This window comes from Thermobia domestica, chromosome 18 (assembly GCF_964235325.1).
Source record: "Thermobia domestica chromosome 18, izTheDome1.hap1.1, whole genome shotgun sequence".
NCBI lineage: Eukaryota > Metazoa > Arthropoda > Insecta > Zygentoma > Lepismatidae > Thermobia > Thermobia domestica.
The window spans coordinates 35187667-35215440 of NC_137471.1; the positions used below are offsets into that span (position 1 = coordinate 35187667).

Below are 27774 nucleotides of genomic sequence, written 5' to 3' on the forward strand. Positions count from 1 at the left end.
ACTGAGATTAGGAGTCCCAACAAAGCTTCGAGCACTCTGAGTGGGAAGAGAGAAGGCCTAGAGTTCCGTCCAAACTAGAGGTTTTGGGGTAGGTGTCTCCTAGAGTTCCATACAAGCTAGAGCAAGGGTGACCAGTCACAGCCTGTGCTTGTCGCCTAAATCATCTCTGTTAATATAGGTGCTCCAGGTAAGGCGGCTCTGTTGTCTGCAGCTACAGTAATCCGTAGTAAGATGCATATTGTTAATTTTCGTAAATATAAGCAATGTCGGTTGTTTGTAAACCAACCATGCGGAATATTATAATATGTTTCCCGGTTACACATCATTGTTCCAATTAAACACTAAATAACATTCTACAAAATTTATTGAAATCTATTTTAAAATTAAGGCATATTTACAAGGAACACCATGTTTTCAGAGCACCTGAACTACTCACTTCAATTACCATATCAATTAGCCTTTCTCTAAGTTCATCTGAAATACTTATTTGTTCTACTAAACTTCTTACATGATTCATCTCGCTTTCCTTGCATTTTTCGATTCTTCGAAGCAGTCTTGGATCCTCATACGCAGCTGGGAGTAACGCACAAGCAAGGATAAATCCGTACACAGATCTAGTATTATATTCTTCGACAAATTCATCAAAATACAGTTCGTCCCAAAATTTTGTGTACAGCACTGTTAAGCCAAGGATAAAAGATTTGAAGTAAAGTTTCAAGATGGTGTGTAAATATTCCGTTCGTAAAACGTATGCTGTTGACGTAAACAGAAAATAAGATAATTCGATTGCTGGATGAGTTACTTGCGCGTTGTAAAAGTCGATTATTTTCACCTTTTCTGGAGTCCTAAACTCGCTCTTGTTGTAAGCAAATAACAGATTTCCGGTGTGACATTCTCCATTTATAAATACAGATATCCCTCTAGAATTATCAGTTACTTTTTTAATAATATCCATAGCATTCTCAAACAGATACTTTAACTGATCTACAATTTCTTTAGCATCAGGCCATTCCAAGAAGCTAGCTATTTCACTAATAACTTTATGGACTTTACGTAAAATGGGTAACATGAGGGAAGTAAAAATATCTTTGCGTTTTAGCAATGTTTCCGATTCGTAAAGGAACGGAAATTTTTTCTTGAAATCAAATCTATTTCGTTTCTGCAATCCGTAACTAACAGCGTGAAGTTTGGCTATTTTTTCAACAACAAGGTTTGCATGGTTAATGTCCAATGGTTTGTTCAAGGGTATGGCTTCGTAACCAGATACTTTTTTAATATCTTCCAAAATGACCACATCAACACTCGTACCAATACTAACATAATAACACTCACAAATCACATCCATAATTTTGAGGTGTTTTGACTCAAATTCTTGTAAAGTTGGCAAAACTATATAGTAACACCAAGCATCTAGATCGGCCACATCCAAACCACAGAGAATACTGCGAATACCTTTCATTTTAAAATAAATTTTAATTACAAATGTATATTCTTTAATAAACCCAATTGATTCTCTAACAGCGAGGACCAATGTTCCTTGGTTGCGACTGTACACTTTTTTATTTACATTTAAACTGAAATGAACTACATTGAGATCAGGATTTTTGAAAGCTTTCCTCACCACTTTGTTTAGCATGTCTTTGCTCAAGAAATCAGGTTCAAAGTATTCCTGAATATTGGACATTTCTCACGTCTTAATTCAAATGGTTTGTTGTCACTCAAGAAATTCAATAAAAACAGAAAGTTAAATTTCAAATTATTTTCAAATGAGTAACGAAAGAACCTATTGTGAATGAAGAACGGAGTTTGAATGCTGTTTTTTTTTCTGCAAAAATTACTCTAATCTTCAAATTCTTCTTATGGCATTACGATTGGATTATTGTTGCCAAGAAACAATTTAAAAGATGACAATTAATTTGGATTGAAAGTCACTCGTTTGTACTTTTAAAAAAATATTATTACTACGTTTTTACACATTAAAGGTGCCAGTAGAAAAATGGTGTAATTAGGGGTGGCAGACTACTAAAAATGATACAAAGGCTTTTTTTCATTTTTCTTTTGCCTGTTTTAGGTAAGTGAAAAGAGATAATGAAATTTAACTTACAACAATAGTAGATAATGTTATTCTAACCCGATAATACAAATGGGACAAACAATACAAAATAAATAATTTTGTAATAAACAGTAGAAAATAAATACAAATATTATTTAAAAATGTAGTTAACAAGAAGCCAAGACAACATGATAATTCTATTATTACCGTTGAATTCATTTTTTTTAATCCGTGCCTTTACCTAGAATTTTGGGTAATTCATATTCTGGCCACACTGTAATATGGATGACAACAATCAAAATTCTTCCAATTCACATTTTTGGGTGTAGAATAACATTATCTATTACTGTGGTAAGTTGCATTTCATTATCTCTTTTTTACTTACAAAAAACGGACAAAAGAAAAATGGTTAGCTTTTGTATAATTTTTGATAGTCTGACACCTTAACGGGAAAAAGGAAAATTATGGGAATTGAGGATGAGATATAAATGTACCGTAATTAGAGGCGCACTCACAAGAGTGGTCCACTGGGTCCGGACCTCCCCCCACCCCCCAAAAAAAATTCGTAACTCGATAAACATTTCTAAACTTTCTTAAGAAAACTATGATTGCTCTAGGAGAGAAAATGTTTGATCTACTTTCCAAATGAGTTGAGTTGATTTTTGAGTTTAATGTCCAGTTCAGCAGTGAGGCTATATGAGACGTGGACCTACTGATTAAGGTGGAATACAAACCACATAAGCACCCATCGGAAATCGAACCCGGGTCTCCCACGCCAACTTTCTTCAAATAGTTTAGCACTGTATCGTAAAGAATGTTTCGGTCATCGGCGATGTCATGATTGCTTGCATATTAATCTTACTTGTCATATTCCAGAATATTATCCACTTTTGTTATGATTGGTCTCCTACTGTTAGGTGCATCTTCGACATCAAATTTCCAGGACGTTAACAATTAAACCACCTTTTGGCTGTTGGTTTTGATAACATATCTTGCCTATAAACAGTACACACTTCTTCAAGCGCCCGCGCAGTAATTGCGCGTCTGTCGAGATCAAAGTGTAAAATGTTGGATAGTTTTGCGAAGAGTTCATTTCATGGTGTAATACCTTACGGCTAAATATTATAAGAGTTTCAACACGTTTTGAATAGGCTTGGGAAAAACGTTTTTTAATTAAAACCGTTTTCTATAAAAACAGAAACCCGAAAAACCGACATTTCGGTTTTCTCCTAAACCGGTTCGGTTTTTCACCGAAACCGGTTTCGGTTTCCTCCAAAGCCGCTTCGGTTTTTCACCAAGTTATATATCAAGTTATTTGCTCGTTTTTACATGGAGGTTTACACTTTCATTTTCCGATGCAAATTCACTTTAAGAGGTCTTGTACAAAAACACAATCAATAAAATATGTCATTATACATATAAGTTTGCTATATATTTTAGCTAGAAAAATGTGTAATCTTTAATAATAGATCTGTCAAAGTTTAGTGCCACATTTTCGCTTTAACTCTTTTAGGTTCTAGGTAAATTATATACTTTAAGTCAAGCGGTTACAGAATCATTCCTATTTATCGTAGGATCATGGTTTATACCATTTTTCCACAACGGGGCATCCTTTTAAATTGCATCATTTCCCTATCATGTCCCTGAGGCGAGAAATCTTGAGAGAAATTGAATTTTTTTCTCTTAAATTGTTTTTTTAAATTTCTCGCCCCCTGGTCCCATCCTATGCTAACGCAGATATCTGAAAATAAGGAGTGCGATTTAAGTTAAGGGAACTTTGTATTTTTGTAATAACTTTTTCATTTCTTGACAAATCAAAACACATTTTAATATAATAATCAAATGATAACTGAAAAAAGAACTGGTTTGCTATTTGACGCTATAGACACCCTTGCGACTGATTTCTCGAAGCTTAATCCGGAACTTCCTGAAAAGCGCTTGTCCAATACTTTTTGCCACTTCTTTTGCAATTTCCGACCATGTTTTTTGCATGTCTTTCACATCTTTGATGAAAGTATGCTTTCTAGCCATTTTGCGTTTAACTAGAGCCCAAAAACGTTCAATGGGTCTAGCCTGAGGAACTTTTGGCGCGTTCTCGTTTATACCGACAAACTCGATACCAGCGCCAGTAAGCGCGTCACGCACTTTTTAAACATAATGCGAAGACGTCATATCGGACCAAAACACAATGTCATGTCCGGTGAATTATTTTTGTATCCATGGAATCAAAACCTTTTCAATACACTCTAAATAGCGGTCACCGTTGATTGTCCCACTTTGAACAACAGCAGGCGAAACTTTGCCGTTTGCCGCGATCGCTTGCCAGACCAGAAACTTTTTCGCATACCTGTCTTTAGGTTTTACGAACTTGCTAGGACTAACTTGACGTTTATCAATGTATGATACATACTTGGAAACAGGCACCAACGCTAAATTTTAGTAACAGTAAGTTTCATCATCCATGATCACAATCTTGTTCGCGAACTTCTTGTCGGAGAGTTTGCGGCAGATGATCTTAGCGCGCTTATTCTGTTCTTTGGTATAAAAGGGTACACTTTTACATGTTTCAACCTTGAATCCGTGTTCTTTCTTGATCTTCCTTACATTGAATTCAGAAATGTGATATTTTCGTCCTAAAACGCGGTTTGACAAGTTAGGGTTCTTCAAAAGTCCTCATCTAATTGCACTTTTCACTTTTTGTGTACATTTTGAAATTGGGCGACCAGATTTCTTCTTTCTTGATGCTTCACTAGTCTCCACATAATTTTTCAACATTCTATGCACAGTACTATAAGGGTATTCACACTTAAAGTGGTTTAAAGCAGCCGTAAAGTCACGCGAGCATTGGTTCTCGTAGAATCGGATAAGCCGCTCGCGGACAGCCTTGGACAGTTCGGCTGTCATTTGCTTCCCGTTCATTATTATGTACTCAGACTTAGCGTACAATTGAGAGATACTATGACGAGCAAAGGGTGAAACTTTCATTGACATCGAACGAGTTGTTTTCGTTTTATGCAAGTTTTTTGCCAGTAACCTTAACTTAAATCGCACTCCTTAGACTGAAAAATACTAAGTTGTGTACTATATGTGTGTACAAAATTTCAAGCTTGTATCTTGAATAGTAAGGGCGGGAAAGATACTTACAAATGATCCCCACAATGCCGTAGATTACTGCAAAAAACTATGATCTCAGAGAAGTTGTTCAGTTTTCATTTGACTGCTTTCATATGTCAAAATGATATCAATAGAAGTCATCTTGCCATTCCACTTTGTATGTGTAGAGAGCATTTTGGTATGTCAGAAAGTCTATGACTACCCTGATGTCTGATTTTGACTTACTATCAGTTATAAAACAGACAAAATGTGTGACACACTGTCGTATGTCAAAATGACATATTAAGCATCATGGTGATATACCACCGTCGTCAGTTTGACATTCTCATCATATCATTACGACATGTGTGTGTGCCCTATTACGTATAGGTTTGACATATATATTTATGCCAAAGCAATATACTTCGGGCTCTGTGTGTGGATACATGGCTGTGTTTCCAGGTATTTCTTTACCTTATATCAGTAACGAATTTAGAAGAAATTATTTTTATTAATCTCGGAATTGGTGGGGGCGTGAAGTTTTTAGGCATATATATGATTAACACTAGTTTCTTTTTTCTTTAGAAATTCCGGAATTTATAGACTTCAACTTGAAAGTCTCCTCCCTGTAACCACCATTGCCTTATATAATAATATAAGTTAGGGTATAATTCTCAAATAAATATGAATACTTACCTGACATTCCCATTTGAGCTGCTATTTTCTTCAAATCTCTGGTTAAAACATGCCTATTATGGTATTTGTGCCTCTTATTCCATATTGCTGGAACATTCTTCATTAGTTCTACTAATATGTCTTTCATAATCAAATTTACAGTGCAGCAAAACCTCTCGAGCATAGATACACACAATCCTCTTGCAGACGAAATTCTGAACAAATGAAGATTTTATCCGTGCAGCGTTTCAGGGAGAAACAATGAGAACACGAGCCACAGGGATGCTTCCACTGAACATCGATGTAAAAACAAACTCAGTTGTTTATCATCGTGATCACTAATTCACTTTCGCGGTCGACGTTTAGGTCGGGATGTAGCGTACATCTTCGGCATACACATACCCATTTGAATCAATGTGTTTCTGCCATTATCGAGGTAACAACTACGACTTAAACCTCGACTTCGATCGCGAGGTATGTTTGGTATGTTTTCTTTAGCCTGCTTCATGGCTCTATGACCCTTAACCCCCTCACTGCTTGCTTCGGAGCATTAGGGTTTCCTACACCACTCTACTTAGCTTGCCCGGGGTACTGTAAAGATCCTGTCTTAAGAGGCCTCATCACTGCGAAATTAAAATACCGCTAATTTTACAGTAATTATGTGATATCTTCAAATAGATAAAAGATAATCGAAAAGTGGAACAAGACCTCCCTAGACAATATTATTCTGCTTGAGATACCGTTATCATGACTCATTTATCTGCTTTCGATTTCCAGCCATTTAGAAAATCGGCATTTATTTTCGCGTTTCTAAATAACTGCAAACGGAAAGCTACTAGGTGACTCGTGATAACGGTACGTCATGCAAAATAACATCGTCTAGGGAGGTCTTGATCCACTTTTCGATTATCTTTTATCTATTTGAAGATATCACATAATTACTGTAAAATTAGCGGTATTTTAATTTCGCAGTGATAGGGACTCTTAAGGCTGTAAGGTCTTGGGCCACCTTTTTCAATCTCTCATTAGAGAAAGCTATATCGTAATATTTTTGTAAATATTGTATTTTATTAGAAGATTTTTATAATAAACCGGTAGTGAGATTCAATTCTGGACTCTGATTTTCTTAACTTAGCTGTACCTACCACTTCAAAGGAAGACCTTTACAATATACAGTAATGTAAATATTACGAGTAAAATTAAAATATTTTCACTGAGGGTAAAAAAAGAAGATTTCATTACATAAATCTATAATTTATTGTTTGTTCACTGAATATTTGTGAATATACAAGCTTTGTAAGATTTTTCTCCTTTACAAATATACATAAAAAAACTAAATTCTGAAATGTTATTTGTTCTTATACGTACAAATCATATCCACGACAAGCACTAAACCTGTAGCAAATGTTAAAGCAATGACGGATTCAATTATTACGCTGCTCTCAGTCGCTCCGCCGTAGAAAATATTTTTTCCTCCTTTGCCATTGTACCAAAGGGTTTGGAGTAGTCCAACTGTAAAGAATGTTGCAATCCCAACTGCCACGTAATACATTTGCTACAAACAAAGAAAAAGGTTGACGTAAGCATAAAGAATGAATAGCTATCAGGATTACCAAACGTTCCTCTCTTAGACAGGCACATCCACCTGTTTAAGCAGTGGTTTAGTTGCACCAGAACATATCGGAACATCATCACGGAAAATATTTGCCAGACATTGTCGAAATCCAGTATAAATTCTAAATTCGTACTGCTAAATTCGTGATAGTTTGGGTTTGGTTACACTATATGTAGTTCTCCAGATATAACGCCTACAAGAAAATTTTTGTTTGAAATGTATGGGATCTTTTGATACATTTTTGTATCAGGGGCCACAAAATTTTTGAACGGCCTCTAAATCGAGTTTTCGTTCTTTTTTTAAGGAAATAAGAGCATCATTATTTCTTAAGAACGGCAGGCTCTTAAGAACGGTATGGTGCAGGTGGTGTCACAGCGGAGATGACAAAGATAGAAACAGGTGGAGAACTGGAATCTGAAAATCCGACCCCAGTTGACTGAAAAAAAAAAAGGTTTGGAAGAAGAAGAGAGTTCACGTATATAAAACACGCCTAGCATTGTTAGGAGTTTTGGAAGGGATGAAATCTAAAGATAATTATAAACTACCGATATTAGTGTCGAATTCATAGTACTCCAAGTGGTTGAGATATTCCTGAGGCCGTTTAAATCCAAGTTCAGTCAGTTTTGTCAGTATGGGAATACGAAATTATTAAGACTAGTGTCGTTTTGGGCTCAAGAAAATGACTAGCTGTTTAAAATGTATTTTGGAGCAGTTAGTATCCACTTTAAGCTGGCGCTTTATCAAGCCACTTTGATTACAGAACACATTCTAGGAGAGTAGGCTATTTTAACGTTCATGCCTATCTTATGAAATTTTATCATTATATTCATTGAAATGCATATCCTAAGGCAGTGGCGTAGGGAAGGGGGGGGGCCCGGAGGGGCCGGGCCCCCCCCAAAGAGGTCCGACAATGTACTTCGGTACTTTGATGTTTGTAATTTTTTATATACTTTTATATTTATATTTTTTTTTGTTTGTAATTTTTCTATATGTACCTATAACAGCACTTGCGCCCCCCCCAAACACACATCCTGGCTACGCTACTGTCCTAAGGGGAGCGAAGGATTATATACTTTCTATAAAACTGTAATCCGCGTGCAAAGAACAGACATTTCAGCTAGTCAGCTATAAGGAAACAGAAATATACAGAAACTTTTCTTTCTTATCCACTTATCCATGATCTCTTTTTCAACCGCATCCAATAATGATGGTCCGGATGCCCTAAAGAAAATGAACCCTATGTTTTAACAAAGTTGAATATATTTCATTTAGGTTATACTACAAAAGATCACTCTCAACTAGCACGCTTATAACTGATCTAAGAAAGAAGTTGATCAAGTGCTATATATATGCTATATTGAGCTGTACGGTTCAGAGATTTGGACATGACAGAAGTTAAAGAAAAAAAAAATATTTAGAGAGCTTTGAAATGTGGCGTTGCAGGAAGATGAAGAAGATAAAATGAACGGAGAAAGCAACAAACGAAGATGTTTCAGAACGGATAGGTGAAAAGAGGACGTTTCCAGGAGGACCAATTAGATTGGACACATCTTAGTGGAAACTGTCTTCTTCATACCCTCATAGAAGGAAAGATGGAAGGAAAGGGAGGAATAGAAAGAAGAAGAGCGGAACTGATAGATGATTTAAAAATGGAAGAAAATATTAGGAGTTAAAAAAGGAAGTTGAAGATCGAGAAACGTGGATGGAACATTTCCTGGCCCAAAGCTGAAATAAAATAAAAATCTCATTAGTCCCAAAGGATATGCCAAAAGGTTTATAATAATAATAATAATAATAATAATAATAATAATAATAATAATAATAATAATAATAATAATAATAATAATAATAATAATAATAATAATAATAATAGGTTATATGGGAAAATTGATTAGTTTTATTGCACATGATTATGTATCACTACTAAGGGAGATGGTGATAATGAGATGGATGACGATGGTGCGAGAAAACGTGAGGACCCCGAAGAAACTCATGCACATGGTGTTTGTCTACCACAAAACTGTTTGGTGGGAGCTTGGATTGAAGTATTTATTCCATATGTCAGAGGAGAGTACCTTACCACTGATTCACCACAATTCTCGAAAACTGTTGTATTGTGAAATCATAACTTATATCGTGGGGTTAATTTAATCCCTTTCACCTGGCCTTATTAGTGAGGTTGGGTTGTAATTCGTATTTTGCGTCGTTTCTAGCATGAGACTATAAGAGACGTGAACGTATAGCTTAATGTCGAATCCGAGTCACACAATTGAATCCGCCGGAAATTGAACCCGCTTCTCCCAAGGTGTTATTATTAATGAATTCCAATCCCAAACAGTAAAGTTATTTCGGAAGGTTGGAGGAAGGCACGTACCAAATTTCACTAAAACTCCGTTAGTTTTATGAGAATTATCGTTGAACAAACATAAACACAAATGCTGGTTGCGTCGAGTAGTTCAGTAGACGCTCGCTTCAAAATACACAACCTACTTTTAATATTAGAATAAAAATGCACTCTATATACAAGTTACTTAAAAAAAAATTGGATGTGCACTTACCACTGTTCTTGGCATATCCTCTTTTCTTACAAATGCAACCAAAAGCCCGAGAAGAACACACAAGTATCCGATATATGAACCAATAATGAAAACGCTTGAAGTTTCACTTAGGAGGATGATGCTCACCACTATTAGAATCTGGAAAATATTTTTTTAAGAACTAATACATTATATTTGGAGTAACAGTGGAAAACCAGTACATAAAGAGAGTACAGTATATTGATTTGAATTCGATACTTTGTGCGTTTTACGTTGTGTCCAATTTATCATTTTCAAGGTGTAACCTTAGAACAAACCACAAGTTGTGGTGTATATTATGGAAATACACAGAATCAAGGGGGAAGGCAGTTCGATAGATTAGTACTCCCTTTTCAGCGTTGAGACTTAATATTTGAGGTGGGTTCCGAAGCAGTATTCGGATTTTACCGTTAATTATTAAAGATGGAGGGCCACACTAGCTCGGATTTAGGATTTACGATTTAGATTTCTGGACTTTCGGCATGTAAGGCCATTTTAGTCCTTCACAATTTGAGGGATGACGTCCCTCGGGGAGCACACAATCCGGGGAAAGGGAAGGAAGAAAGGATTGGGGAAGGAAGGAAGCGGCCTGGGATCTGTAAGTTACGTACCACTCCGGTATTTGCCTGGTGTGAATAAGGAAAACCCAGGAAAACCTCATTCAGGATGGCTGGCCTGAAAAAGCGTGTTACACTTTTTCGACCGAGGAATCGAACCCGGGACCGCTCGCACCGAAGGCGAGAGCGTTAGCGACTACGCTACGCGGGGACACCCACAAGAGCTCAGTGGTAGAGCGTGCTTACCTCTGGTGCATGGGATCCCTGATTCGATCCCTGGTCAAGTAAGTTTGTGTTGGACAACACTGAGTCCATAGGTTTTCTCTGGGTACTCTCGTTTCCTCCCACATTCTGATTCCACTAATTCGTCCATCATGATTTAGTAGTATTAACCATCGTCTCTCTTAGCCTAAAGGGCATTACAATAAAGTTTAGCGATCCCATTCAGCGCCGAGGCGATATGAAACATGGAAGTACACTTTAAGGTAGAACCCGAAATACCATAAGATGCTCAAAGTCCAATGTGTTCCGGCCCGGAACTGAACCCAGTGTCGTATGCACCAAAGACGCGCGCTAGCCACTGGAGCAGCAGGAAAGGGTACTACTTACATTTGTATAGGAGATAATACGTCAACGGAGATTTAATACTGGATCGCACGTACAGCAGGTGAATGTGTTACCCACTTTGCCACAAATGGCCAGGAGAGAAGACCCACTATCTCCCTCTTGACTTGTTTTTACTATTCAAGCTGGGGCTTGAGTGAACAAAACGTAGGGAACAAATTAATTTCTTTTTCCAATCTCTCTGTGGTGTGAGTATGCTTCTTTGGTATTATTCTATTTTTGGGGGGTGAATTTAAGTCTGATTCTTTGTTGCAGCTCTGGTTCAGTTTCAAATGTAGGATAGAACACGCGACTTGGGTGTGGGAAATCGTGGTACGATTTCTAATGGGCTTGTAGATGCTTCGGATCTCACATTAATATTAGTCCATGTCTCGTCTCTTTTCATTGCTCAAAAGGAATATTAGATACCAAATCAACTAACAGGTTATACCTCTGATCTCTATCATTCCTCTATTTAAATGTACAGTATAGACCCTATGTTTTATATTGTTTATACACTTCTAGTCACAAAAAGCTAGATTTCCTTTCAAAGACTAAGTAAAAAAAATGACTCTAGATCCTGTGTTGTCTATATTTAAAACAGGGCTTAAAGCTAGATAAACAATTGAAAGGTACATACAGACAAATACTTACGAATTCAGCAAATCTCATTATGATGACCTTATCTAGCATAATTTATCCGTGTCTGTAAAACAGAAAAAAAACTAATTACTTCCAATTAGTAAATATTTGAGATTAGAAATTCTGCAGTAAACAATTCAATGCATCAGTGCTTTCTGACTTGATGACAGCGAGCCATTGTAATACACATGGAAAGTATTATAATTCTATTAATATAATTCTAAAAAAATACTCTATCCTCCGTCTCTATCTTTCTTTTCTTTCATTTTCTTTCTCTCTTGTGTATGATATATATGTGTTGTCAAAACCCTACACTGAAATATAACTGCAACGTATACCAAAACGTAAACTTGTAAGAATAATGGAAAAGAAAAGCTACATGTTTTTCTTCTGAGGGAGGTTTAAGTTTGATCAAAATAGCTTGTAAAACTTATCGTGTAAAATATGAGATATAAACTAAGTAAATATAAAGTATGAGCTAAGTAAAGTTGAATCAAAACAGTCTTTCGTTACATTTTCTTCTATATCTATAGTAGTAGTATAGTAGTACTAGTATAGTATATAGTAGTATGATACGAGACGGTATATGCTTATGTATTTCCGTAAGAACAATACGTACGTACGTCACTGTCTATGCCAGATGGAAACGGGGCACTCCATAGTCTCGGTTCCACTTTGCACACTTTATCATAAGTTTTAAAATGATTTTCTAGTACTCATAACGGTCCTTCAAGAAGAAGGTCATATATACGAACCAACCGAATCGGGTCATCAGCGGCGACGATCCGTACTGTGCTAGACTCCTCAGTCACGTGGGTGAACTCTACAGATGAAGGATCGGTTGCAGGAAAATGTTCATAGGATTGTAAATCTTTAAACTCAATAATTATGCTATTTGATTCCGCATGTGACTAGAGCGTACAAATGTTTTCAAATATACGAGTAAACTTATTTTCCAACCACTGATATACTTGGCTAGCATTAGGTTTGACGCTCTTATACTTTCGGTCAAATTTGAATTGAAATTGCAAATCCTTATATTCCATAGAAGAACATACTATCTAACTGCAAAACTCTGTACAAAAAGGGTACACAAAGCACATAAACAACACTAATCTTGAGAAAGAAGCAGAAGTCTTCAAAGGAATGTACGTGTAGCAATATGAGGCACTCTAGCAGGACCCACATTACTCACGATGTGAACAGCTCGAGAACACGCGCTCAACTGAGCCTACTTAACCGCCGCGCCATTTCACCTCCCAGCCAAACTATTAGATAGTTAAAATCGTTTCATGGAAGACTGTACACAAGAGACGTTCCTTATGTGAGTGTCACAATGACTCACTCTAGATTTCTTTGCTTAACTCAAAAACGAGTTATATAAACGTTTCTCAACGAGGAAAATATCACGAAACTCGTTCTTCAAGTTGAGGCTACATCACCGTTTCCAACGATGGTCCCGATTTCTTCTTTACCTTAACTTCTAATTTCCAAAGAAGAAAAGACGGAAGTAATTTTCACATTCTTTGAATTGTACCAAGACGTGTAGAAATAGAAAGTTCTATGTTTATCTTCTATAACTACTTTTATACTTTCTTATCTTCATATGAGGGATTTGTGGCAAAGGGTAAAAGAAGAAACTCACATTGCAGCGACCAGAATTCTATCCCGTCGAGGCAATTACTTTTTCTTTATAGGAAGGTATTGCTCACGTAATTGGTATTGTAATTCTTTTATTCCTTTATTGCTATTATTATTACTGCAAAGTGGAGACCTGACTACATATTTTTATATTTTATGTAGTTTCTGATTTGACTTCAAGTCTTTTTTGTTGAATAATCAACACATTACATCGTAAGAGGTCTGGGGGAGGGAAATATCATCCTGTAGCTTTTTATTTGTTTACTCGCACACTACACCAAGCCTGGATACCACGTTTCACCTTTCTATATCTACGGAAAGTACCCTAAAGGTTTTGATGATCATAAGAGAGTAAGTGAATAAGTGATTAGATCAATGAACTTCGTGTATTAATAACATCAAAGTATTAGGTTGTCGGAAAAGTCATGACGTATTTCGGTAAAATATAACAAATGATGATTTGTGAATATACTACAGTTATTAGGATTCATGGAATAGTTATGTCATGAATAGCTAAGATTTTGAGCATCTTGTGTATTAATATTCCTCATTTTGGTTTGTGTTTGCAGATTTGACAACACATAAGAGAGGGAAGACCAAAAACTGCATTTTCACCATATTTGAGTTTTACTTCAGGCAAGAGCAGAACGCGCGAAGTGTGTTTGTGATTTTTACTGCTCTCAATGTTTCTGTGTTTTTGTTCCTGTTCTTAACGAATTACTGGAAAAAACTGGAAAAGTGGGTGAAATGAGTAAAATTAAGTAAATCGCGTATAAATATGAAACAAAAGTTATTGAGGAATGTTCGTTAAGATGGTTAACTTTTAAAAAATATTCCAGTGCTCTGAAACACCAGACTCCAGGCAACATGAGTGCCTGTCCATAGCTGTGTCGTGGAAAATCTGGGCTCGAGGTGAGATCATACGACGGCGCCCCCGTACTTGTGACTGAGGTCGCTAGAAAAGCCCGAACAGCCACCATGATTAGTGTAAGAATATTTTTAAATATAAACCCTGCTATTCCTCGATTTTAGCATTTTATGACTTTTTCCTTTCTTCTTTTTCCCGAATTTCGCGCTCCCTTACTTGGAGACAAGGGACCGTCGCCCCGTTCGCTCCACTCACGGCACGGAACTGTGCCTGTCAAGGGTTCGAAGCCCTCTAAAGGCCAGTTTCTCCTTCATGTCATTGGATGTTTGTATATACTTTTGATTTTCAATTAAAAGTTGAATTCTCTTTACTATTCTTTCTACATAATACTACTATTTTAACATGAAAAATCAGAAATTTTCATCATTATCACATTGGAATCGTAGAAGTGCGCAATTTACTGAATTTACTACACATCCAGTTTTTCCCTTCTCCCAGAACAGTGACGTCTTAGAGTAGTGGCTTAAGCGTTAGCTTCACAACGCTGAAGTCTCGGGTTCGATTGCTGTAATTAAGGAAATTTTTATCATTATCAATATTGATACTTCTGATGTATACTAATATGAAAAATATTTAATTTCTCTGATAGTGAGTCTCAGTGTTGAGACGCCTTCCTTCACAGGTGAAATGCCAACAACACAAAATTACTTCTTCCTATCAACATTGATTCGTACTTTCTGGGAACTTAACGTGTTTAGCCAACAATTGATGAATGGAAAAGTACTTACTGTTAATATGGGAAAAAATCTTGTTACCCTAGGCATTCTGGAATTGTTACCGCCTGTCACAAATTGCAAATAGTTATCGAACTTAAAACTCTAGTCACGGAAATGATTCTATTTAAGATGTCACTTCGCTTTTCTAACTAGCGCGAAACAAAATTCATTACTATTATCAGCTAACAAATATTTATACTCCATTTCTTGTTGTCATCTGTAAATCCATACGTAATAATATTATTGCGTTTATGTGTAAACCAAAGAAACATCTGACATACAGTATATCTTTCCTGTTCCTATGAATAGATTCGACTATGTGACTTTTGCTTTCCTTCTTTTGTCATAATAATAATAATAACGATAATAATAAAGGAATAACAGAATTACAATACCAATTACGTAAACAATATCTTCCAGTAAACAAAAAGTAATAAATGCCTCGAAAGAATTCGAATTCTGGTCGCTGAAATGTGAGTTTTCTGTTTTACCCTTTGCCACAAATTCCTCATATGAAGGTAAGAAAATATACAAGTAGTTATGGAAGACAAACATAGAACTTTCTATTTCTATACGTGTTGATACAATTCGAAGAATGTGAAAATTTCTTCCGTCTTGTCTTGTTTGGAAATTTGAAGTTAAAATAAAGAAGAATTGTAATGTAAATCGGGACCATCGTTGAAAACGGTAATGTTACCTTAACTTGAACGAAGTTTCATGATATTTTCCTCATTGAGGAACGTATATATAACTTTGTTTTAGTTAAGCAAGGAAATCTCGAGTAAGTCATTGTGACACTTACATAAGGAACGTCTCCTTATATGAGCATTAGTATCTTGTGCATAGTCTTCCATGAAGTAATTTTAACTAGCTATTAGCTTAGGTGGAAGATGAAGTGACGCGGTAGGTAAGTGGTTAGCGCATTGAACTTCTATTCAGCGGACCCGGGTTCTAATCCCCGCCAGGTTCAAACTTTTTCAAATATTTCAATTTCAATGGATACTCAGTGTGACCAGCAAGATCTTCTCCCCAGAAAGAAAAATATTTTGGAATGAGGAGAATTGGAGAAGTTCTAGCAATGGAGACAATCATTTACAAACTTATTTCCAGGAGTTGTTCTAGATTTGATATTTTCATCTACTTTCTGATTCATGTGTGGTTAGTATTTTTTATTTCACTGAACATACAATATATAACAAAACAATACATTACATAGACAGTAATATTGAGAATAATAGATGGTGTTCACTGAACAAGACACTCTGAAGCATAAAGATTTATCTGAGAATGGAGAAATGTTTCGTGCGCCTTCTACTCACAATATCCTTGCATAAAGACCTCACTTAGTGCTGCGAGCTGCTGTATCTGCCGAGAAAAGTTACGTGTTCGTTGGGTTGCATCTGTTCAGGCGTTCTCACAACTGCAAATTATTTGGACCCCAAGTAATGGAATTAGAGCACTTAGAGGGAGATACTTTTGCTGGTGACTGTACAAGATAAATGAGTTTAAAAACTCCTAAATTTGAATTTTTCGCCATTTTAGGCTCACCCAAACTTTCAATCGTCATATGACACCTACACAGGCCTATAAACCGGTATCATAGGTCTAGGACCCATTCTGAGTCTGTCAATGTAACCTGTCGAGTTGGGTTAATATGATTCCATTTTTGGCAATGATTGACCTCTGGTACTTACTGTACTCGTGTCGGCAGATTTACCTCTTGACTCCCAAACTTGAAAAACTTCTGTATCCTTCCCTTTATTTTGTTGTCGGGTAGGCACACTCGTCCTTGGCCATGGTATCCCTACATTTTTTCTGAGTGGCTGGATGAAGAGGGTGAGTACTACTAATATTTTATTTTATATCTATATGTCTATATTGAGTTTATAGTCCCATAGTCATGCTCTGAGGCAAAGGGAGAAAGCTATCATAGTAATGAATTAAATCGTGGCGTGAAGAAAGTGGGAGGAAATGGAGGAACCCAGACTTACAATGTGTCCTCCAAAAAATTCACTTGGCAGGAGCTGAGATTCGAACCATAGAATCCAGGTATTAGAAGTGAGTGCTTTTCTGCTGAAAAACTGCAGCACACTTTTTTGTATGAATTCAAACAGCTATATTGTCTATATTTTTCGGCGTGGAAAAATGAACAAATATGAAATTACTGTAGATTTGAAATAGACACGAACAAGGGCACTATTTTCAACCATGAAAACAAACGGTCATATGAAGAAATAATGAAGTAAACGAATCCTCATTTACGCACACACACACACTTTCGAAAACGCATCTACTCATGCCAAGCAGACTCTCCTTCTTTGTGCTGCCGTAAATCGGATTAGATACAATACTAACTTGTAAGACCACCTAACACAAGTTGGTGCGTGATTTCGCACTTTTGGGCACAATGACACTGAGCATGCCCTAGCAGTAAAAATACAACAATGCTATCTGTCAAAAACTAATTCTAAATTAGTTTTACTTTTCCTTGCATATGAAAACGAACTGAACCCTGTAATGTAAACTAATCCTTATTTGATGTTCATGGAAATGTTCAAAACTTTCTCCGTAGATACCACAAAAGGATTGAGATCCCGAGAAAATATTCCAAAACTACAGTACCTTGGGTTTCCTTGTTTATTTTCAATTACCAATGTATTATACACTGTTGAGTCTATCAATAGATATTATATACCTTTTAGGTTGAAATGGTTTCGATACGACCATTTGTATCATCACATCCACTTTTTATAGCTTATACATCATGAATGGAGGACATAAAACTGAAAAAGTCACTGAATTTCTTGTCTTCCACTAATGATAAAATTAGAATCCTTGACAGAATTCATGGATTAACTGCTGTATCGCTGGACCAATTTTTGAAAAGGCATGGGTGGATAAGAATAGTGAAATGGCCCCAAATGAATCTTGGGACGACAAGTGGGTGGTATGTAAGTACCACCAAGATACATTAATCTGTCACGTTTCAAACCTCAACTCTCATTGGTTCATGAGAAATGGCGCAAAATCGAAAAAGTGGGATTAATTAATTTCTCAATAAGGTACGATCGATTTTATTCAAACTTTGATGTATGTATAGGTGTATACAAGGGCTTTGTCTGAAAAAATTAACAGCTTCCCGTCCATTTTCCCGCTTTAAAAAAATTAATTAAATATTTTGAGCCCCTTTTACCTATGATGGTCTGCGAGCACAATTATGAAAAAAATAGATGTCGCTTTAACCCTACAATCACGTATATTATTTCCAACATTGCATCACGGGTACGCCATGGTCAAAATGGTCCAAAACCAACCATACCATACCTATAAGGGAGCAATTGCGAAAAGAACAGCTATTGATGTAGCTTTTGCATATTTGCTACGTGAATGAATGAGAAATCACACCTAAAAAGCGCCAAATTTACTTGAGTGCCCATTTGATGGACTGTGGCGCCCCTTCCCTAGTTTGGGATATACTGAAACTGTTCATATTTAACAATTTATTTGGGAATGAATACTCTTGTCACTTTAAAACAAACACGAAACAATGAATCTTTGTCACTGTGTGAATTTGTCGTGAAAAAAGGAATACTGACAGCCAGGAGCTTCTATTGTGACTCTTCGTGGGGTGAGGCAACACCCCCATTTACACAAGAATTGTACGTTTTATAATAGTAAATTAGTAGTCAATGTAATAAAATATAGACCCTGTAAAACTTACATTGAGGACAAAGGTTATGAAGTTCATATGCTTGCATGTAAGGGGAAAAATCACTAATGTCCACAGCAGAAGCAAATGATACTAGGTTTGTTACAAAAATTCGTTGGCTAGTTGAAGCTACATATGGAATGCTGAAGGAAAAGTATCGTCTGTTGGATGACATATTTGAAAATGAAGTGATAGCTAATATCAGCCCATAATATATAGAATTACTAGTTCTCTACACAATGAATTCTCCTTACGTGTGACACTAGATGAAAACCACTCCACAATCACCGCAATCATGAAATCTGCAAAAACTTCAGGAAACAAAAACACTTTTGCAGCCTTTGTTGAACAGAAGAAATTGCGAACAAGAGAACTTCCGTTTACATCTATTTATTCACAGGGTCTTGAGGATTTTCCTCGGATGACTGAAAAATATTTGAAAGGATTGTTTTGTGGATCCTTCCAATATAAACAGGCAATATGTTATTTGGGTGAAATGTTGGATGAAAGAGATAACATTAATATGCAGTATGTTAAAGATAACAAGATTTTGAAAACGACAGTACATTCAAGACATACGCAAAGGAAGATACAAATGCTTCATCTACAACCAAATACAGAAGGATACAAAAGGGACATTAGGAAAAATGAAATGAAATCTTTAAGTTTTACGTCCCACGCTTTTGCCGGGTAGGCTAAAGGGGACGGTGATGATGAGAAATGAATGAAATGGTGGAATGAAGAAAATGGGAGGAAACCGGAGAACCCCGAGAAAACCCACAAGCACAAGGGTCATTAGGTATTGTTGCGACTGCGCAAATGGATTGCGAACAGTTGGCTCTTGCTCCGATGTTGCAGCCATTATTTATTACCTAAGTAATGGAAGATATTTGTCGAGGATCCCAAAACCAGAACAAATATTGAGCAAAATATTCGATCACGACAACATTTGTGTGGTCATAAGTGAAAACAGTGTCAAGGACTGAAGTATGTACTACAATGTTCCTTTCATCTTTCTTTATTTGTTTCACACACTGAAATAGTTTTACTTCTTACATGTAACTGACTTTCCGTTTGCATTACATTTTCTTCTATTTCTTGGATGAAATTACCATTTATTTAAATGTTGCAGTTTTCCACTACTCTACTTCTTATCCCTATCTCCATCTCAGGACCTATGGGAGACACTACAAGAAAGGTTGCATTACATTATGTTGTTGTTGGTGGTTATTCTCTTTCCAGCTGAGGTTATTTCATTTTGATTGAACACTGTAGGTATAGATAACATTGATTTTTTTATATGGACACGCACACTGAAACTTCAGACATCCTCAAATCAGATACTTACGGAGGTTTAATGGCAATTTTAACCTCATATTCATGTTCAGGCTGATTGATTCATATGAAATTAATACCAATATCAACAGTTTCAGGCCATCAATGGGGCCTCAGTGAATTTGGCAGTTTTCAAGTGTGATTTCTCATTCATTCAGGTAGCAAATATGCAAAAGTTACATCAATAGCTTTCGCATTTCGCAATTCTTTCCTTATAGGTGTGTTATGGTTGACTTTGGCCCATTTTGACCATGGTGTACCCGTGATATAATTTTGGAAAAAAAATATGTGATTGTAGGCTTAAAGCGACATTTAAATTTTATTTTTTCATAATTGTGCTCGCAGACCATCACAGGTCAGAAGGGGCTCAAAATATTGAATCGAATTTTTCCTGAGGGGAAATGGTCGGGGGGAGCTGTTAATTTTTCAGATAAAGTCCTTATATACACCTATACATACATTTAAGTTTGAATAAAATCGATCGTGCCATTCTTGAGAAATAAATTAATCTCACTTTTCCGATTTTGCGCAATTTTTCATGAACCAATGAGAGTTGAGGTTTGAAACACGAGACATTAATGTATCTTGATGGTACCTACATACCACTCACTAGTCGTTCCAAGATTTATCTTTTGCCATTTCACTATACTTATCCACGCACGCCCTTTACCGGGTCAATTGGAGAATTTATTTAAGTTTGTCAGGAAGAATGAGTGAAAGTCAGGTCAGGGAAATAATAAAAGTTAAGAGAGTGGTATTTTTCGTTGTTTTTGATGGACTATTTCGACACTTGTTTTACTATACGGACCCATAGATTGTAAAATGTACAGAAAAAAAGGGTTAAATTCCAAAGTTGGGCGTCCATTTTCAGCGAAATTTTTAAAATTTACAGGAAATATATGGATAATTTGATCGTTTGTGTGCTTGATAATATATAAGAGTCTCGAAAAATCTGTTTATTTGTTATATATAAGCGATTATAAACATGGGACTATATGCCGAGCGGAGGGAACTACTTGGCGCAAGGTAACCAAACAGTTGCATTGTGGGAAAGAAACGAGCATTTATGTTGCCAATATGGCGAATGTACAAGGGCAATGAACTAGCAGTTTTAACATTTGTGAAGGAATATATTGATAACGAGCAAAATCTTTTAAAATTTGTGAAGAGCACGGATTAATGAACCTAATAACAAATTGCAGAAAGTGTGGAAAGGAGATAACAGTGAAAAATCTTGACGAAAGCGGACGCCCAACTTCGGAATATATGCCGAAAAAAATTTGGCAAGTCTTTAATTTGCCTATTTCATGTGGAGGACAGAACCCAACCAACCCCTGCGGGGTTTGTAACCCGTTCCTACTACTACTATGGATCCGTATAGTAAAACTGCACGCCTAATAACGTAATGTAACGTAACTTTATGTAATTCAAACAAATATAACCGAATGCAGTATATTTTGGTACTTTTGTCGGTTTACAAATTGGTCCGGCGATACAACAGTAATGCCGAATTCATTATTACGTGTCTATTTATTTTTGATTTATGTCTGCTTTTAGTACCTTTGTAATTCCATCTTTTATATACAAATACCCATAGATTTAGAGGAATGTTGATTAGACCGCTAGAAGTTGACTATTTTTACTTAGAAAGTAATTAAATCTTAATAGATATTTTAATTATTTTGCTTTGCGAGATAATAAGATGTATAATCTGTAAAAGACTCACTTACCACACTTCCTTTCATTCAACTTCGTAATTGTTTGAAGCTATAAACTTAATATCGCAATAATTGCAAATATTTCTCTTTATGCAGTGAAAACTGTTTCGTATCAGCTGCATCGTTTCTTTTCTTTTTTGTTTCTCAAAACTGAATAAGACTAGTTCTTGTTTTGTATTCGAACACTATTCGCCCAAAAGGATAGAGTAATTATATAGTATAAGAGGTTTCAGCTGCTCTTTCCACTGAACTTGTGGAGATTGTGGCGCCACCACTCAAGGAAGTTAGGTACCACAAACTACTAAAAGCAAGAACGAACCAAATCATCCAGAGCGCGTGAGACTGATAGAATTAGCCAATGATATAATTAGTAGCAGACGATGCAATTAGTTCCAACTCTAGCCAGTAGTGTCACCGGTATCACTTGCGTTGCATTGTGGGAAAAAATAAATTTCTACTAGTTATATAGGAAGTGGTGCATCAGGGTGATCAGTGTTACTAAGTGTTTCATAAAGAAAGAGTTGCATTACTGGGTGCAAATTCGTGCTCGTTTACTTTTGGATCACCACATTTTGGAAGATTTACAGGTACAATTTAATAATTTGCATGAAAAGACATATTTATAAAGAACAAATTTCTGAAAGCGATATAATTTAATACAAAGTAATACACCTGTATTTTAGGTTTACAAGTGTATGGTTACCAATGTAAAATCATTACAAGTAATTTACGACGGAGTGAATGCATATGAAAGATGACTGTATTAGACACTATTTCCACTAGCGGTTATTTCTGCACGGTGTAGAGAAGTTGTATTTTATATCTACAAGCGGAGCGCTGCTAGTGTGAAACCGTGACAAGTGCATTGAAACTCATATCCCAATTTGTTTACACTTCCCTCGCTTATGCGTGAACTCACCTCCGCTAATGCACCTGCTTCCTTCGAACGCACCTCCTCGCTAACGTTCGGACCCCTTACTTCGCTCTGCCATGGCTCGTTTAGATAGCACTCGTGCTTTGTAGTGGTCACCTATCACCGGCTGGTTTGTGTTTTCTGCACTGTAGTTTTTATGCACATATACAGACGCCGTATTTATACGCAAATCGTAAAATAATTGTAATTTTCAACAACAATTGCTTCCAATCTCCCTTGAATTTTATCTCTGCTAAGTGAGATATTTTCATGTCGTCCAGCAGAAATCTTTCAGGAAAAAATAAGAAGGAAATTAGTGAAAGAATTATAATTTTTCAACAATTATTTCGATACGTATGCCAAAAGAACATAAACTTCAGATTCAATTTAGAATAGCTGACATGGCTATAAACACTTATCAACTCGTACTAGGTGACTATTAAAAAAGCAAGACTTCTTTCTAATCGAATCAGGACAGGCGTTTCCGTAGTAAACAGGTGCATCAGCGATGGTGGGTATGTGCATATACGAGGATACTAAAAAAAAAAAAAAAAAAAAAACTACTGAAACACAGATATGTGACACTTCTATCATCACTTCGTATACTGCGTGCTCATAGCATTTTGTTTCATCATTGGATCCTTATGGAGTGTGACTTGGGAAAGAGGACATTTTGCATTTCGTACTTCTACCTTGTTACACATGTGAGAGGTAAGATCCAAATTTAGATATTTCGGGTACTTAGGTGTTTTGGAGGAATAACGCCTGACGAGGTAATAACGCCATGTGCCCGTATCTCACACAGTTTACAAGCAATCAGCTAGGTGGCATATGCAGTACATGTGTCGTTACTGCTGAAACCACATGGTGGGTTTGCTGTTTATAGGCTCCATTGTGTCGAGCGTGAGTGTGGAAAGAGTGTGTTAGGAGAAGGTTGGCAACGTCTGTTGTAAAATTGGAAAGGTAAGTTGTTAGTGTCCTGACATTTATTGTGCGAGTTAAAAGTGTATATTTTGTATTTTTTATAGTTCATAGCTTATAGTTTGTAAATACAATGGCGACTAATTATCTTCCTCTCATGCAATGTGTGATTCACATTCCGAATGAGAAACATGAATGGTTGGGGTAATAACGCCTTTTCCAAATCGGGGTAACAACGCCACGTTTGTTTATTATTATTCGAAATTCTGAATAGTGATACTTAGTGTTGCGTCTGTCTTATGTTGTAGATGCCACGGAAATACAAGAAACGCAATCTGCGTACAGCTTGGCCCAAAGAGGTACTCGAAGCTGCCTTGACATCAGTGAAGGAAAACCAATTGTCTGTCACAGCAGCAGCAAGACTTTACAAAATACCAAGACGAACACTTAGAGATCATATTGTGAAAGGCACAACAGCAACCAAATTAGGAACAAAGCCTACTCTGTCTTCAGAACAGGAGGCCGCCTTGTGTGAAAGAATTATCAAGTTGTGTGATATAGGGTATCCTCTAACTTCAAAAGTGATTAGAAGTTCTGTGTACAAGTTTTGTGAGCAAAATAAAGTGGCGCATCGATTCAGTCGCGAAAAAGAAAGTGCTGGATATGATTGGTTGCATATGTTCTTATCTCGGCATCCAGAAATTGCAAAACGCAAAAGCCAGAAACTGAATCCAGGTAGAGCTGCGAAGCTGAATCGGGTTGTTGTAGGAGATTATTTTAATAAGCTTGAGAAGGTTATGACGGAATTGAATGTAATGAATAAACCTGAGCTTATTTACAATATGGACGAAAAGGGGTGTCGTCTAAATTTACAATTTGAACGATACGTATATGCAAAAAAAGGATCAAAAAATGTTCATATCGTAGGGCAAGAACATGGTGAAAGTGTATCCATTGTTGCTTGTGGTAATGCGATTGGACAAATGATTCCTCCAATGATTTTATTCAGAGGTGTTCGTATGAAGCCTGAATGAGTGGATAACTTACCTGCCGGGAGTGCAGTAGGTATGACGCCGAAAGGCAGTATGACGTGTGAAATGTTCATCGAATGGCTTGCCCATTTCTCTCGGTACAAAACAGCCGAGAACTGTCTTATGATCTTTGATGGTGCCAAAAGTCATTTAGATGTTTCGATTGTAGACGCTGCAGAGAGGTATGGAATAACGCTATTTTGTTTACCAAGTCAAACAACACACGAATTGCAACCCATGGACAAATCTGTGTTTGGTCCATTCGAAACTTACTGGGACCAGGAAGTCCGTATGTTCCTCAAACAAAATACAGGAAGTGGAATAACCAAACAACGTTTTGGACCAATCTTCAGTAGAGCTTGGGACAAAGCTGCCACACCCTCAAACTTAAAATCCGGGTTTCGTGCAACGTGTATTTTTCCCTTTCATCCAGATATTATTCCTGACCACGCATTTGCTCCTAGCCTCGTGACAGATTCATCCAAATGCTCTGATTTACCGCATGATGCTGCTGCTAGTGATAATGATGCTACTGGTTCAAGACATTCCACGTCAACGGTAGGACCGATTACAGCACAAGAAAATCTTGAAGCTGCGGAACCAGAAGATGCAAATGAAGATGAAACATCAACTTCATTCCATGATTTACTTCCAACTCCTAAAACATCAACACTCCGTAAACGACCAGCAAAAGCCATAAACAGCGTTGCCACAGTGGTGCGAAGAAACCTTTTTCAGCCTACAAAAGAACTTGGGAAAGATACGAAAGGAAAACAAATGCAGACCTCAAAAAGTTTGGATGATATGCCATCAACGACCAAGGGAAACTTATCGAAGCAAGCAGTAATGAAGAAATCGACTGTAACAAAGAAGCAGAAGCGACAGGAAGACGAATCGTGGTATTGCCGAATTTGCGATGAAGATCGAATAATAGACATGCGAATGTGTGTTATTTGTACAACATATGTACACGAAGAATGTGTAGGCTTAACCAGATATGACAAAGAAAAATTTGTGTGTCCAAAGTGTATGCTAGTTTGAAAGCAAAAACTCATAACTTACCTACCTTTATGACTTTTACGTGTAATAACTTATATTATTAGACCCTATCTAACGTAATATTTGCATTACATTATTTGCAACCTTCGTTACACTACAAGGAAAGGATCCCAACCGTGAGAGCTGAATTTAGTTCAAACTTTGCGAAATAGGTATTTCGATGTCTCTAAGAACGGTGATGATAGTCGTCTATAACAAAGTAGCACTGCACAACTATCATCACCATTCTTAGTGAAACCAAAAATACCCATTTCACAAAGTTTGAACTAAATCCAGCTTTCACGGTTGGCAGTCTCTCCTTGTTAGAAAAATTTGAATGAATTCATTCAATTTTGGCCTTTTTAAAAGTTTCTTATATGTTCATTTACAATGTTTATTTAGTTTATTGTGTTTCTTTTGTTTTCTCGATTTCATTCACACCTCATTTATTTAACATTCAAGTTTGAACTTAACTTATTAAAGAAAGTATGAACTGTTATAAACAATAAAGAACCAGGTATCACTTTGTAAATCATTATATGAAAACACAAGTAAGTGTTTTTTTGTATTTTTCAATCATTTTACGTTTTATTTAATATTTCCCTTCAAGTTGAGTATCTATTATAATTAATCTTAGAGTAAATAATGTTCATGTGTATGCCAAGTAATTAATATCGTGTTGTACTTTAGGTTGTAAGAAATTAATTCTATGGCGTTATTACCCCGGTACTATTGGCGTTATTACCCACACACGTGGGTAATAACGCCAAAATGTCTTTTTGCACAAAATGGCTTCCTCACAGTTTATTATTGCAAAGGGTGAGACGATATTTTTTTCTTGAATGGTGCAAAGACTATTCTATTGCTGAAAGCCTTTTCCACTTTTCTAAATGTTCACATATTAGTGTGAAAAATCAAAGAACCTTAAGGTGGCGTTATTCCCCCAAGTTACCTTTATACATTGGTATTATGAAATATAACACGTTTCTTCCGTAAAATTTAAAAACCTATGTTAACCTAAATTGGACAGCACAATATGTAAAGGGTCCATATCTTCTTATATATATATATATATATATATATATATATATATATCTATATCTATCTATCTATCTATCTATCTATCTATATATATATATATATATATATATATATATATATATATATATATATATATATATATATATGTATATATGCGTGTGTGTGTGTGTGTGTGTGTGTGTGTGTGTGTATGTATCTATGTATATATACAGTACGGCGCTAAATTCGTTGTACAAAAGCAGAGGAGTGATTCCTGGTAATAAAACAAACAAAAAAAGTTCCAATAAACATACGGCGAAATCCCTATCGTTTATGTGTTATAGGCTGCCGAAATCATGAAAAAAATGAATTTTAAAGGTTCATATTATATATATATATATATATATATATATATATATATATATATATATATATATATATATATATATATATATATATATGTGTGTGTGTGTGTGTGTGTGTGTGTGTTCCAGTGTAACTCTGAAACGGCTGGAACAACTCAATCAAGTTGATACACGTATTATTTACAATCTAGAAAATATCACTATGGGAAGAAGACCCCTAGTGCACCTAGGGTATGAGTCGGAGGAGGTGATTTCCAGAAATGTTAAAAAAAACTATCGTTATTAGTGGGGAATCCATAGTTTTTGGTATTGCTAAGATAATTGTCGATGGCATTTAACTCTATGTTTAGTCTCCAGTGGGGGTAATACCCCATAGCGTGTGTCTGTGTGTGAGAATAGGAGAACCTGTAAAGGTAATACGTACCGGGTACTTAAAGAGATGCCTGTTTTTATGAATAAATTTACTGTACAGTACTTCTTTTTGGCAAATAAACATGTACAGTTCGATTATCCGAACAAACCAGTTTTCCGAACACCCATGTCCCCCAATTACTTCGGATAATCGACGCTCTACTGTAATTAAAAACGACAGATATTAATATCGGATCCATGATTTTCGTGGTTA

The 27774-nt window shown here is 36.2% G+C and overlaps 2 protein-coding genes across 6 annotated transcripts in view; both read right to left on the reverse strand.

The window, feature by feature from the left end:
• Nucleotides 1-352: 352 nt before the first annotated feature.
• LOC145676158 (uncharacterized) lies at nt 353-1870 on the reverse strand. Its single transcript, XM_081747062.1, has one exon. The coding sequence runs from the start codon at nt 1682-1684 to the stop codon at nt 395-397; it is 1290 nt and encodes a 429-aa protein (XP_081603188.1). The 5' UTR covers nt 1685-1870; the 3' UTR covers nt 353-394.
• Nucleotides 1871-7068: 5198 nt separating this feature from the next.
• Nucleotides 7069-27774, reverse strand: part of LOC145675456 (uncharacterized) — a 33557-nt gene continuing 12851 nt past the window's right edge. For 2 of the 5 annotated variants that reach the window (XR_014129121.1, XM_081745881.1), the window contains 3 exons: nt 11827-11878; nt 9995-10132; nt 7069-7376 (listed from right to left, as the gene is read on the reverse strand). Coding sequence is in view for 3 of the 5 variants with exons in the window: in XM_081745881.1 (XP_081602007.1) it covers nt 7170-7376; nt 9995-10132; nt 11827-11865 (384 nt within the window). In the remaining 2 variants the exon portion in view is untranslated. Of the gene's footprint in view, nt 7377-9994; nt 10133-11826; nt 11879-21873; nt 22084-27774 lie in introns of those variants that run through there. The other 3 variants (XM_081745880.1, XR_014129122.1, XM_081745882.1) reach the window with 3 other exon arrangements.

Bases quoted from the DNA above. Each gene is read 5' to 3' on its own strand.
- LOC145676158 (XM_081747062.1), bottom strand. From the start codon at position 1,684: ATGTCCAATATTCAGGAATACTTTGAACCTGATTTCTTGAGCAAAGAC.